This window comes from Apis laboriosa, unplaced genomic scaffold, assembly GCF_014066325.1.
Source record: "Apis laboriosa isolate Shangri-la unplaced genomic scaffold, ASM1406632v1 scaffold40_cov151, whole genome shotgun sequence".
Lineage (NCBI taxonomy): Eukaryota > Metazoa > Arthropoda > Insecta > Hymenoptera > Apidae > Apis > Apis laboriosa.
This window is the reverse complement of record NW_025223180.1, coordinates 5940546-5953822: the sequence shown is the minus strand read 5'-3', so window position 1 is coordinate 5953822 and position 13277 is coordinate 5940546. Positions and strand designations below refer to the sequence as shown.

General features: G+C 47.7%; 1 protein-coding gene across 8 annotated transcripts in view; it reads right to left on the bottom strand.

Moving 5' to 3' along the window:
- The window catches only part of LOC122715831 (latrophilin Cirl-like), a 365198-nt gene that overhangs the window by 41068 nt on the left and 310853 nt on the right, over positions 1-13277 (bottom strand). For 7 of the 8 annotated variants that reach the window (XM_043938340.1, XM_043938336.1, XM_043938335.1 and 4 more), the window contains one exon: positions 2694-2880. In XM_043938340.1, the coding sequence (XP_043794275.1) occupies positions 2694-2880 (187 nt within the window). Of the gene's footprint in view, positions 1-2693; positions 2881-13277 lie in introns of those variants that run through there. The other variant, XM_043938341.1, reaches the window with a different exon arrangement.

Sequence of the window (13277 nt, the reverse complement as noted above, 5' to 3'; positions counted from 1 at the left end):
ACGCATAGAGAGTCGTCGTGTGTATAACCACCGAGCCGCGACATGTACGTGCACGACTTTACACAGGTATAGGCAACACGGAAGAACTTCTCCACTTAAAGTTAATCCGGAAGTTATTACTCCTCGACGACGAGAGGAGGTCCTTAGACCGTCTCCACGCGAGGAGAGACGATCGCGGCCAACTTTGAAACGAAACGCGTTTTTTTTTTTTTCTGCAAAACGTACTTCAACCCCTTCGAACGATGGCGCGTTTCGATATTAACACGCGTGTTTCTCGCGTCTTCTTACGCGGTTACGCGGCGCTTTTGCGCTCCCCGCATTCTTCCTCGCATTCGCATTTTTTTCTCTTCCGTTCATCCGTTTTCTTTACTCCCGAGAAGACGCAACCGGTCGCGAGAATCGCTCGCTTCCAAAGCGACGATGGAAAGGTTAATTACGATACGATTTCGATTCGTCATGGCGATTATCTTTCCCAATTATTCACACTACCGGCACCGGCTGACGTTGCCTTATATCGTTGGTTTTGTTGGACGTGCATCACAATACCGTTTCCTTTTTTTTTTGTCGTTTTTTCGTTTCGTTAAAACTAATATCCGCCGCGATTAATCACAATGACGAAACGCGTGGTGAATCCAGGCGTCGAATCAACGAAATTTCGCGTCACCGTAACCTCTTCGTCTTTGTCTCGTCTCTCTCTCTTTCTTTCTCTCTTCTCAATTTTCTCTCCCTTTCGTTTGAATTTCCGAATCGAATCGATCTATAGACCAACGGATGCGACAGATTCCGCTTTGCTTTTGTTTCCTTTTCTTTGTTTAAACAATTCGACGATCTTCAATTTGAGAGAAGAAAAGAAGTAATAAGAAAAAAAAAAAACAAAAAATAGAACAACAATAGAATAGAAACAGGAATCCGCAGGACAGGTTGGATTTTGTCAAAAATACGGAATCTTATGGAACGTGGATCTTGTGACAAGCGGAAATGCGGCGCGTGAAACGCTTGCATTTCGCGTCTACGTGTATATATGCATGTATGTATGTATGTATGTATGTATATATATATATTTTATTATTACGAGTACGTGTGTACTTTGGTATGTGTGCGAGTCTGAGACTTTGGAGATCGCAGAGGCACGAAGAACGAAGGAAAATAGAGGGGATGTTCGCGAGGGACCGGGATAGAGAAGCGACCGCTGAGTTTGCGATTCTTCCTACCGCTCTGATCCGCCGCGAAATACGCTCTTCAATGGTCGAGCAATTGGCCAGTTCGCCGGACCATATGAAGCCGTCCACTCCTTCCTCATTTTCCTTCCTCCCTCCCTGGACATATCCTCTTTCCCATCCCATCCTTTACCCCTTTTACCATTTATTTCCTCGCGATCTCGACTCCATTGCTCTTTGCTCCATTTCCGTGGACGGTCAGGGGGAAAGGGGGGAAGAGAGTAGGAGGCTAAGGAGGGGGAACGGCGTCGAGGAAGCTGATGCGATTCCGCCTTGATGGTATCATCCTTCTGTGTGGTATTCAATTCTTCGAAATTATTCGCTCGATCTCGAAAAATAGGGTATATATTTGTATAATTTAGAGATATTATAAAAAGAATAATCTTCTCGATCTTGGCGATCTTTCTTATTCTCTGTTATTCGTTCCTCGATACTTCGTCCTCGAACGCGAGTCACGCGAAAAAAACGAAGCGTCGAAATTTTCGTTTCATCCCCATTTCGCGTTATTCGAAACCCGTTGTTGACCGAAATATTTCATTCGAACTCATCTGTTCATCTCGCCACGCGAGAAAGATGGTATCGGAACAATGGAAACTTTCAACAAAATTGGACAACGAAAATGAAAGAAAGATCCGCGTGAATATTTGAACGATTAATCTCGAGGAGACGATTCCGCGGTTCGTATATATATATATATATATCTGCGCGAAATCGAGAATCGAATTTCCGCATTTCTCCACGGTTTAATAATTTTTCACTGTGGCGGCGACCGATCAAACCGTTCAATCGCGCGGGTAACTGGTTGCCAGGGCGAAGATCCACGCGATCGGATCGAGATTCGTTCGTGATAGATCGTATAGATCGGCCCCCCTCCCTCCGTCCAAGGTCATCGAAAGACTATGATCGATATACGGACACGGACACACACACGCGCGGAACTCGTTCAGGAAGCGTTTCTCGTTATCCGCGCGGGGAACGAGTTAGAATCTCAGGTGTCATGCTGGATATCTCTCGAATGGAGCGTACGGCTCGTAAAAGCTTGGCCGTGTAGATACCGATCCATGTGGAAAGTCGGATCGCTCGATAACCCGGGGACCAAAGTGACAAGCGCGATCTACGCTTCGATCGGATCGAACGTCTCCTTTAATTGGTGCTAGTCCGGACTCATTAACGATAGAGAATATCTGGCAGCGGGGAACGCTGTCCATTTTTCCATTCCCTTCCTCTCCTTCCTTCTTTTCTCTACGTTTCCTCCTCCTCCTCTTCTTCTTCTTCTTCTTCTTCTTCTTCTTCTTCTTTCTCGCTTTCGATAGAATATCGAATAGCACGTTCGAGATTCGGTTTCGATACCATCATCATCGTGATTCCTCGACGCGATTCGTGGAACAGGGATGAAGGATCAAAGGACAAGCTGTATATATATATGTATATGTGTGTATGATAGGATGCAAGGACGTCGATGATCGGAATACTTACTCGCTGTTGAGCACCCGGAAGGATTTGGGTGACATACAATTGACGCTCCAGTCGGTGTTCCCGTGCTCGTTGCATATCGTTATCGAGAACCTTCCGTAATTCGCTCTGATAAGATGGATCAGCTTTCCCTCGCCGCACTCGATCCACAATGTTTTCCCCTCGCAGGCGTACGCGGTGTCGTACCTATCTGTAACAGAAATGACGCAAAATTACTAACCGATATATATATAACATTTCAACTACTACTTGAAGACGATCGAAATGATTAAAAATATTGTCATATTTTTCAATTATGTAATCTCTCTTGGAAGGAACTAAACTTGATAAACGAACAATCGTCCCAAAAAATATAGTTTAAACGAGTATTCCGTTCGGTGAGGACGAGCAAGGGGAACGTTTATCGTTTCAAACCGAAGCCTTCTTAGCAATGTTTCATTTCGTCGCTCGAAAACGCAACGAGTGGTCTAATTAGTCGGCGCGATTCGTGAGAACAAGGAGAAAAGGGATAAAATAGCGCGGAGTCACGAGTCGCAAAATTGCAAGGGAGTAAACACCGAGGGCCTTTCGTTCGTTCACGATAGCCAGCCAGACGGGAGGAGGGGAGGGGTTGAATTACGAGCGAGTGAATAAGGAGCAGAGGGGAGCAGAGGGGATTTGAGATTTGCAAGCGGCGAGAGAGTCAAGGACACGTCAAAGTGGCTTTGCACGAAATTACAGTGACGAGTCGGTTGGGGAGAAGGCGGGGTTGGGCCGGGTGGTGGTTGTTGCCGGGCAGAAGGGGGTGCATTACCGACACGCGCTTGTTGTGCAGGCCCGTGTCGCGTTTCCAAGTGTAATGGAATTAAGATAAAGGACACCGGTGTATAGACGCGCGTATATACAGGGGACGCAAACAATGAGACATCGTTGAGAGAGAGAGAGAGGGGACTGTTCGAGAGACGGAAGATCGAGATAGCCGGGGCTCCGACTCGGTCTTTGTCGATCCCCAAACCCCATCCACTTCGAATTTATCCCGCGGAAAATGCCCTCGCGCCAGATTTCCTTTGAAAGCGAATTAGCGAATTTACAGGCGCGACTTTCTTCGAAGAAAAGTCACCCTCCCCTCTTCCTTTCGCTCCTTGGTCCTTGGTCGTCTCGTGGCCAACGCACGAGAATTCAATTCGTGATTATTTTGGTTTAATGGCCGCGAAAGTGGTTGAAGTATTATGGGGACGTTCCGTGTTTTCTCGAATTATTTTAAAGCATATATTCTGTTTATATTCCGTTCTCGATATTTCGTTATTTATGTGGAGGATCGACAATTGCGATTCGAGAAAACGGAAGATATACGAGCAAGATGAAAGGGGTTGGTGAGAAAACTAACAGTCGTGAAACTAGGTTCGAGCTTATTTGGACGGAGGAATGATAGATCTGCCATAATACCGGTCAGCCTTAACCCGAGTTAAGGTGACGAGGCGAATGCGGGCGGTTGTGTCTCGAAGAAGGAAGAAGGTGGCGAGAAGTATCTCGAGAGGAACGAACCGAGAGAGAGGTGGCAAGAAACGAGAGGAATAGAGACTGGTCTACTATAGTCGAGAAGAAGGGGTGTAATAACTCTGTCCCGTGAAAGCCCCGTCGTGAGTTCATTAGTTCCATACGGACGCGCCACAATGCCATTTTAGACCGCTGTTAGAACCTTCTCCAACGCCGACCTGTTTCTTTTTCCAATGTATTCCAAGTAATCGGCGAGTCGAAAAAATTCTAACGTTTTTAAAATTCTTCCTAAAGCGTTATTATAAATATAGGAAAAAGGAAAAAAAAAAAAAAAAGGTGCGAAAAGTGATACGAGATCGATATCGGCTTATTACGATCAATATCAGTTTTTAGCCCGATCTTCCGTTTCTTCCTAAGTCCGAGCCATCGAAGCCGCCGAACGAGAAACAAAAAGAAACAAACAAGTTTACCTTTAATAAGGTAAACGTGAGCCTATCAACGTCGATTCGACAAAGAGTGTAAACTTTGCACGCTCGTACAGGTACAGGTGTAGTATACATTAGGAAGAAAGGAGGCGTAAAAACGCAGGGCGTTTCGAGCGGCGCGAAGAAACGCCGATTTTACGGTATCTCGAGGCTTTCCATTACCGTAAAAGATCCGAAGGAATTCGTTTTAAACGAGAACAAAATCGCCGGTCACGCTACAACGGATTCCTCGAGCCGAGCGGGGCGAGGGAGCGAGAGGGGCGGGAGAAAATAGTAGATTTTATAGGATCCAAGTAATTTCTCACCGGTTTCCTTCCCTAGGTGTTCGTGCCGAGCCACGGTTTGTCCGCCGTTAATTAAGCCTGTCTCGATAACACCATAAGCGGCAGCTAATCGATACACGCCTGTATCATTGTGGTTTTCGACGAGCGGCGAGTTTCGAAGCAGAAACCAGCCGTATCGTGCGTATCACGGAACGCACGACTACTTTGCTACTGCGAACGGGGAATAACCCTCGGCTTCCGTGAAACGAGCGTGTGTCCTAACCGCGGCCGCATGTCGCTCGTTCTCCCGCGCGTCACTCGCAGCTGCGCTCCGCAGCCCGGGTGCATTCTCCTCTCCGCGCTTCTAACGTGAGCGCGATGAAAAAAAGGCCGCGTTCAAGCTGACGTGAAGGAACACGCTCGGAACACCAGCTTCCTCCTCCTTCGTTCGAACGCCGGCCCTCCGGCATTCCTCCCCCTTTTATCACGGAGGACCGGTCACTTTCGTCCCTTTTTTCTTTTTTTCGTCCGCGTTTCACCTTTTCTCTCTCTCTCTCTCTCTCTCTCTCTCTCTTTTGCTTTTGTTCGTCGCGTTGCATCGACGAGGGGTTCCAGTTTTTCAGGCTTCCGAATTTAATGCAGGCGAGATGGATTCGCGTGTTTCAGCGGTATGGGTTAAAGGTGTGTTCCAAGTGTCGTTGCCTTTTTGAATATGTTATATATATTTATATCGAGGCGTGTGTGTATAAAAGGTAATATAATATCCCCTCCCCCTCCGGTTAGATACGAAACAATACGGGGAAGGAAGGAGGGATAATGTTCGTCTTTTTTTTTTTTTAGTTGAAAGCATTAAGGTATCGCGATAATTAATTGCGATCTCTCGACGCGAAGAGGGAGAAAACGATGACTCTTGGTTTTCATCGAGTCAAACGCGATCTGTACGGTCCATTGTGAAGCCGGCGACAACGAGCTTTGCTTACTCGTCGCTTACTCGGTTAAATGCGCGCTGGTAAAAAGGGATGGAAAATTATTACGATTTCGCGAGATTGAATGTGTCGCGAGATTCCCTCTGTTGGGAAAACTTGCCGTTTCGCGATTTCGCTGGCTGTCTTAGGGGAAAAAATTTCCATCGGGCGGAAACGCGCGCCCGAACACCCGAAGGATAATGACGACACGCGGAGATGGCGCGATAATCTAGCTCGTCGTCTCGACGTGCCAGAGAGAGAGAGAGAGAGAGAGAGAGAGAGAGAGAGAGAGAGAGAGAGAGAGAGAGAAACGACAGGAAAATCCGCCTTCTTTTTGCCAGAGTTCTCGCGTTTGACCCTCTCGCATCGCACTTTGACGGAGTGCATTTCGAATGAATACCGTGAAAAGTTTTTAACGAGTGCACTCTCTCTCTCTCTCTGCTGCCGTCTCGCTGCAACGCCCCACCGCGTCTAGCGAAAATGACGACGACGCTTCGCCGAGATTCGAAGGTGTGAACGAAAAGCTATCGCTCGGAGAAAAATATTCCAACACTGAGATTGCTGAACATTGAACTTACCGCCTCGCTTGCGATTGAAGACACGCGACAATCGTAGGAGGAGAAAAACGACTGGGTGGTGGAGATGTGATACGAAGTAACGTTCTTCTTCAAGATTTATCCATCCGATATTGCTGGATGGAGATGGTATCTTTTTAATCGCTCTTCTCAATCGTCAAAGCATAGGGACCTCGATCAGGAAGATTGATTTTTTTTTTTTTTTTTTACGCGTACGACTTGTTTCAACGACTCGAGACGCGATTATTAAGCATTATCGTGGGAATTAATCGCGTCTCATCGATCGAACGCAACAACGTTCGAAGAGAGAAAGGTCTAATCAACCGGAGATTGCGGTAGGGACGCGGATTTCCATCGCAGTCCCTATTGAAGTTGTTTGAAGCAGGGGGTCGGTCTCTTGTCGTCGCTGTCTCGCGACAGACACCGGGGGAAGGTGAGAACGCCGCAGGATTTCGTGCGGTCAATGCGCAGCCTGAACTCTGCCCAGGGATTCTAAGTACGGATTCTGAGGCGCAACGGGCTTCAAACTTGGCTGGGAACCTTCTCCTCCCCCTGCCCTCCCCTCTCGTCTATGTGCACACGTCCCTGTGTGTGCTCGAAGGCGCGGTTCCGTGTATCGACTGGCGCGCGCATAAGCGCGCGTGTACCCGTGAACGATGGGGTGGAAGCGCTTGAATACCGACAGCTCCTTCCTTCCCTCCGGGACAAAGTTTCAAGGGAGCCTTGCCCGAGTGTATCTGTGTTTCGAGTCGTTCGATCGTTCTCGGGATTTACGCGGTGCGGCGATCTCGAACGGACAGTGCGTTCGCCCGCGCGAATCCACCATAAATGCCAAAAACCCTTTCGAGAGTTGAAAATTCTCGATTCCGATTCGAGAATCCTTTTCTCTCGAACACGGCTCATCCGATCTTTGAATAGAGGTCGGTCTTCGCTGAAATAAACCGCGTGATTTGAAAAAATTAAAATTGATAATTACAAGCGAACGGATAGCTTTACGCCTTTTAGATTCTCGAGAGATAAGGTGAACTTTTGAACCTGGAATGAAATGATCGAGAGAAAGAGAGAGGAGAGGGAAAAGGCGAGACCCAACACGTAGATGAGAAACAAGAAAACCAAAGTATCCAAGGTATTAGTGTTTCCCCGAGGGAAGATAATTAATTACCTATACCACTCCATCACACTAGCAGGCAGGACGTATCGCCAATAAAGCATTCGATATTTCTCGATTAATTCCAGATCCGTCCCGGCCGGCTGCGAGACACGAGACGCAACCAGAGAGAGAGACAGAGAGAGAGAGAGAGAGAGAACCGCGCCTTCCTTTCTCACCGGACATTCCGTGGACGGCGCGTGGAGGGAAAAGAGGAGAATTGCAGTTTACCATTAATGACTTGGGGTAATAATATATCGGAGGTCCGGCAAGCCTTGCCTCCCGCTGCCGCGGCGGCCAACTTGAAAGGGCCGACCTAACAGCGGGATGTCGTCAGCCCGATGCGGTCTTAGGCCTCGAAACCTTTACCACGGTATATATACACTCGCCGTGGGTGATGCCTTGTTGAAACACTGTGCGGCCATTGTTGTCCACGGACACAATTCCCTGGCTGGGGAACGCTCGCCGCGCCACCCTCTCGACCCCAAATGCGCTCTCCGACAACGATTTCCAACCAGACGATCCCGGACCACGTACGAGGCGACCACCCTTTTTTTTTTTTTTTTTTCACCTGTGTCCGGCTCATCGGGACTACGAGTATTGCGTACGAGAAAGTGAAATGACACGAGGAGGGAACGAGAAGAACGGCCAATTGCATATATGTATATATAGAGAGATTCTTTTCACGCTTTAATATTCACGCGGCTGAAACTATGAATTTGAGGGGTCGGTGTCTCGGACCCCTCGGTTTTAAAAATTTACTAGACGGCGTGGAAGCCAACGTGGAAAACCCTGCCTTCCCAAATTCGTGGGATTCGAAATCCATCTTATCCTCTTAACGATCGCTTCCGATCTTGGTAATATAAGAGAAATCAACGCGTCAAACCGTGACAAATTAAAGCGCTATCTAAACGGGCGAAGAAACCTGCGTTAACAGTGTTAAGAAGTAAACCGTGACCGCACGGTTGTAATTATTTTCCCATCGGGATTAAAATCTGTGGAGGAGGAAGAAAACTATTTCACCTCTGTATCAAAGAGCGTCGCTCCGTGTCAACGAGAGAGAGGGCGCGTTTTCGTTTTCGCGGGTATCGATCGAGGGGAACATTATAGAGACGCGAGTTCGGCGTCGGTGCACTTCTCGTCCGGTTGGCCATGCATCTTTGGGCTCGGCGAGCAGCACACGGTTGCTGCACTCTCCGTGAACCGCTCCCGGGACGCATAAATCAAAGTCCTCCGTGGAGACTTGCCTTGGTTACGTTCTTCCTTCGTTTCCTCTCGCTCGCTCTTCCGTGTCCCTTCCGCTCGTTTCATCGTCCTATGCTTCTCCCACGACTCGCCGTAGAACGAATGCCTCCTCTCCCCTCTCTCTCTCTCTCTCTCTCTCTCTCTCTCTCTCTCTCTCTCTCTCTCTGTTCGAACGAAGTCGAACGAGTGTCGCGGAATTTCTAATTCGAGCTAATCCTTTTTCGCCGCTCTAATTACATTATCAATTCACCGAAGGAAGGAAGGGACCTGCTGCTGGCCGTGTATGTACGCGCGCGTGTGTATGCGCGCGTGCACGTACACGCGTGCGGATACGCTCGGTGCATCGGCATTTACATGGTCGGCCTGTTGCACGTCGCGGCCTCGTCGCGCTCCACTGATTTATGGCGACCGAATAAATTATAAGGAGCAGATAGAAAAGAGCGTCAACCGGCTTTGGACGACGGTGTCGGCAATTATCCTTTTGTGCCTCCCTTCTCTTCCACGAGTCGCGCACGATCGATTATCTCTCGCCGAGGACCGACGAGGTCGAAATTTTCGACCGTCGAGTCGAATCTCGATTTTCGAGAAGAGTTATTTCTCTCCTCGCGCTCTTGTATCTGGAATCGCCCCGTGCCTCTCTCTTTTTTTCTTTCTTTCTTTCTTTTTTTTTTTTTTTTTTTGGATGCTTGGAGATTATCGAGCAGAGTAATGCAATTAAAGCTTGCATTTTATGCGAGAGGATTACGCTTACCGGCGGCCGATACGCCGTAGTTTACGGTAATTATATACGATCGTTATTCTCATTTCCATTTCCGCTTTTCCTCCAAAAACAAAAATTAAATGTATTATAAACGTTCGAATCGATATATCGTAGGATGAATAGTAAATTAGAGAGAAAGAGAAAAAGAGAGAGAGAGAGAGAAAGGGAAGGGAAAGACGGGTACGAATATTTAATTACATATACTTAAACTTCTCTCTCTTTCTCTGTAGATTTCCTTGGACAGATAAATCGCTAGCAAGAACGAAACGCGACGCGTGTCTCGAACATCGCTCCCACGAGGGTGCGTCCCGATCTAATTATCATTCGAGACCCGATCGGAATGCCTTTGTCGTAGGAATCGAATTCCTACTTGGCCAGTGGTATAGGTGTGTCGCTGGTCAGCCTTAATTAGCCGACGCTCACGGAAAATATATTTTAAAAGTCCGATCGGCTCGCGCTACGAGCGCTCGAGTACGCGTCGTAAGGATTAAACGATTAAACGTGATTCGTAATTACATCCCGTGAATAATGGAATTGGTATTTATGAAGTGTTGGCGAATCTGCTGCACGGACCTCTTCTTCCCCCCTCCCTCCCTCGGCCTATAATGGATAACGCAATCCGGGCGTAATTTCGCGCTTAGGAAAGCACGTGGGCATAATTTACTACTCGAGCGAGAGACAGCTCCGGCCGAACGAGAGAGAAAGGATCGGCGGCGATCGGGAGGGGGAGGAGGGAATAAGCGCGCGACGATCGTTGGAGGCTATCGTCTTCTCTGGCCGGTATTGTTGCTTGGCATGCCGGCCGGATCGTTTAACAGGGCTGGAGGCAGATGCAGCGCTCGGAAACAAGAAACCGTATTATACGTCCTATCGCGTAGTTTTCACGATGACGTCATCTAAGATAGCGGATGGAGTAACACGAGACACCTCTCTTATCTGGCTTATTTAACGATCACGTTTCATACATCTCCCATTCATAATATTTTCATTGTACGAATCGCCGATCCAATTACTCGTGGATACGAAATTATCGGCCGATACGAGAACGATCGCGACAAAATACCCTTTTTCGATCCTATCCCGATCGAATCTCCCCGTTCTTTTCCCAAAATCTTTTCGCTCGATTTCCACGATTACAATTTACTTCGAGGAAACGGATGCCCGTCAAATGGTTCATCAAAGAATTTTTTCCTTTTCCTCTCGAGACTCGAGACCTTTGTCGTAAAGATTAACTGCCCGCCCATCATCCGTTTTCTTATCAGCTTCTTATTTATTTTTTTCCCTCCATACACCCTCCATTTTCCCTCTATTCGCGTCTATTCGCACCACGATATCGCATCGATTCGCGCCGATCACCGGGGATTAAGCTAAGAAACATAACCTGAGCAACATCATCATTGCGTTCGAGGGAAGGAAGGAGCCGCGGCTACGCGGCAAAAGGATACAACCTTTACACGGCTCCCACTTCGCTAATAATCACCGTAGCCTGCGTTTCACGACATCGAATTCGATTCGCGTTACATGACAGGTAACACGAGCGGTCGCGTGTAAACGGCCCCAACGGACTGATGACAGAGAGAGAGAGAGAGAGAGAGGGAGGGAGGGAGGGAGAGAGAGGGAGAGACGAGGAGGAACGTGGACGCCAGGTCGTCACGAGGTGCCGGAGAGAAACGAAAAATCGTTACTGTCGCGTTCCCGAGGAGGGAAGGAGAGAAAAAATTTTTGGACAGAGGATGGACACCGGCCGCGAGACGTCACTCATCGAGGACGTCGGCACCGTCGTCCAACCCTGTCGATATCAGTTACCGTACTCGCTGCGCGTCGCTTGATCGATGACCGACGCGATGGAAATGACATTTCGTGGAATGCCGTTGTCGTCGCCGACCACGTTTTTTTCTCTTCCACGTTCGCTCTACTACTACTACTACTGCTCTCTATCCCTCCCTTCGTTCACCCCTTTCTCTCTTTGTATCTCTGATTTTTCCCCCCTCCCCCTCCTCTCCCCTTTTTTCGCGCACGCTCTCCTCCTCTTTTGTTCTTTTTCGTTTTTTTTTTTTCTTTTTTTTTTTTTCCCCCTCTTCTATATTGTTTTTATCTCTCTGCTGGAAATTAACGCGATTCGTTTTTTGACGGCGATTCGGCTTGTTTTCACGCGAACACTGGGGGCGGGAGGGGGGAGGAGGGGGTTTATCATAAAAGTATGCCGGGGAAAAAAAAAAAAAAAAAAAAAAAAAAAGAAAAGTGAGTTTGTAAATTGTTCTATGTGTATAAATCTAGGATAAGCTAATATGTATGTATAGAGAATAATCCGTTAAATGAAATTGTGACCAGGCCGACAATTTGAACTGAAACTACTGTTCGCCGTTCGTTCAATGGTTGCTGCATTTTTATTTGCATCAAAACGAACGGCGGTTAATTTTCGAAATCGCGAAACTCTGACACTCCCCCGCCATTGTTTCAACGGTGTAATTGGCCCACCTTTGACAGGAATCGTGCAACGGACATGGCAGTCGACGCGATTTCACGCGAAATATGCTTTGCATGCAAACTCCCGTTGATCCCGAGCCTATGAGCGTCCACGTCCTCCCCCCCGATTCTTTCCTCCCTATTTTCGAGAAATATCGTCATCCCGGAGACATAATGTGTTTTTTTTAATCCCCCTCCCTCCCTCCAGATTTAACGGGAATTTTTTTAATCGCAATAACGATTTTTAATTCGCGAAACGCGATATCGAGGACTTGAATCTAGAATTTGAAAAAAAAGAAAAAGGAAAGAAAGGAGACAGAGAGAAAGAGGAGAAGAATTCCTTTTTGTTTTTCGTTATCGCATTCGATTTCCAAGTTTCTCCTTGTCGTTGCACTCGAGTTTTTTTAACGAAGCGAAGCGATAAAAATTTAACGTAGAAAAGATATTGAAAAGGCTCGAACGATTCGTTGCTTTAAAGTCGGTCACAATCCCGTCGGATGGCCTCTTTAAAATCGGTAATTAAGCAGCATCCATCCGGTTAAAGGTTATTAAAATTCTTGGGAGGCGTGTATCAGAGGAGGAGGAGGAGGAGGAGCGAGTTTTCGCGTTGGCTAACGGCATTACGGATTAATTTCCAGGGACAAAAAGGGTGCGTCAGAGGAAGGAAGGGAGGAAGGTTGGCGAAGGGGGGTTGGGCACGGAAGGAGGACGGCTCTCATAAATTTCCCAGACCGGACTGGAACAAAAGGACGATCGTACGCCGAACAAACCGGCGTAAAAAAAAAATCGTCCCTACATGCATATATATATATATATCTCTTGATTAATTCAGATACGTTCGTGGCTCTCTCGCGAGAGGATACTCTTGTTGCGCAGACAGTGGAGAAGAAGAGGAGGGAAACGCGGTTGAAACGCGGTTCCCGTGCCCCTGGTCCGACACGACGAGCGACGTGGAAGCAGGAAGAAAGAGACGTCTAATGCACATCTACGGCTATCACGAACGACATAATTGCGAGGTATACTTCATTAAATGAGATCGTCTGAGTCGGTGGGCGTGTACGCGCTCCGTCTCGTCAACCTTGATTCCCGGTCCTCGCGTTGCCACGATGCTGTACACGTACACGTACACACTCGTGCACACCTGAAGGAAAGAGGGCGGGCGTCTCTTCGGGCTCTCTCTCTCTCTCTCTCTCTCTCTCTCTCTC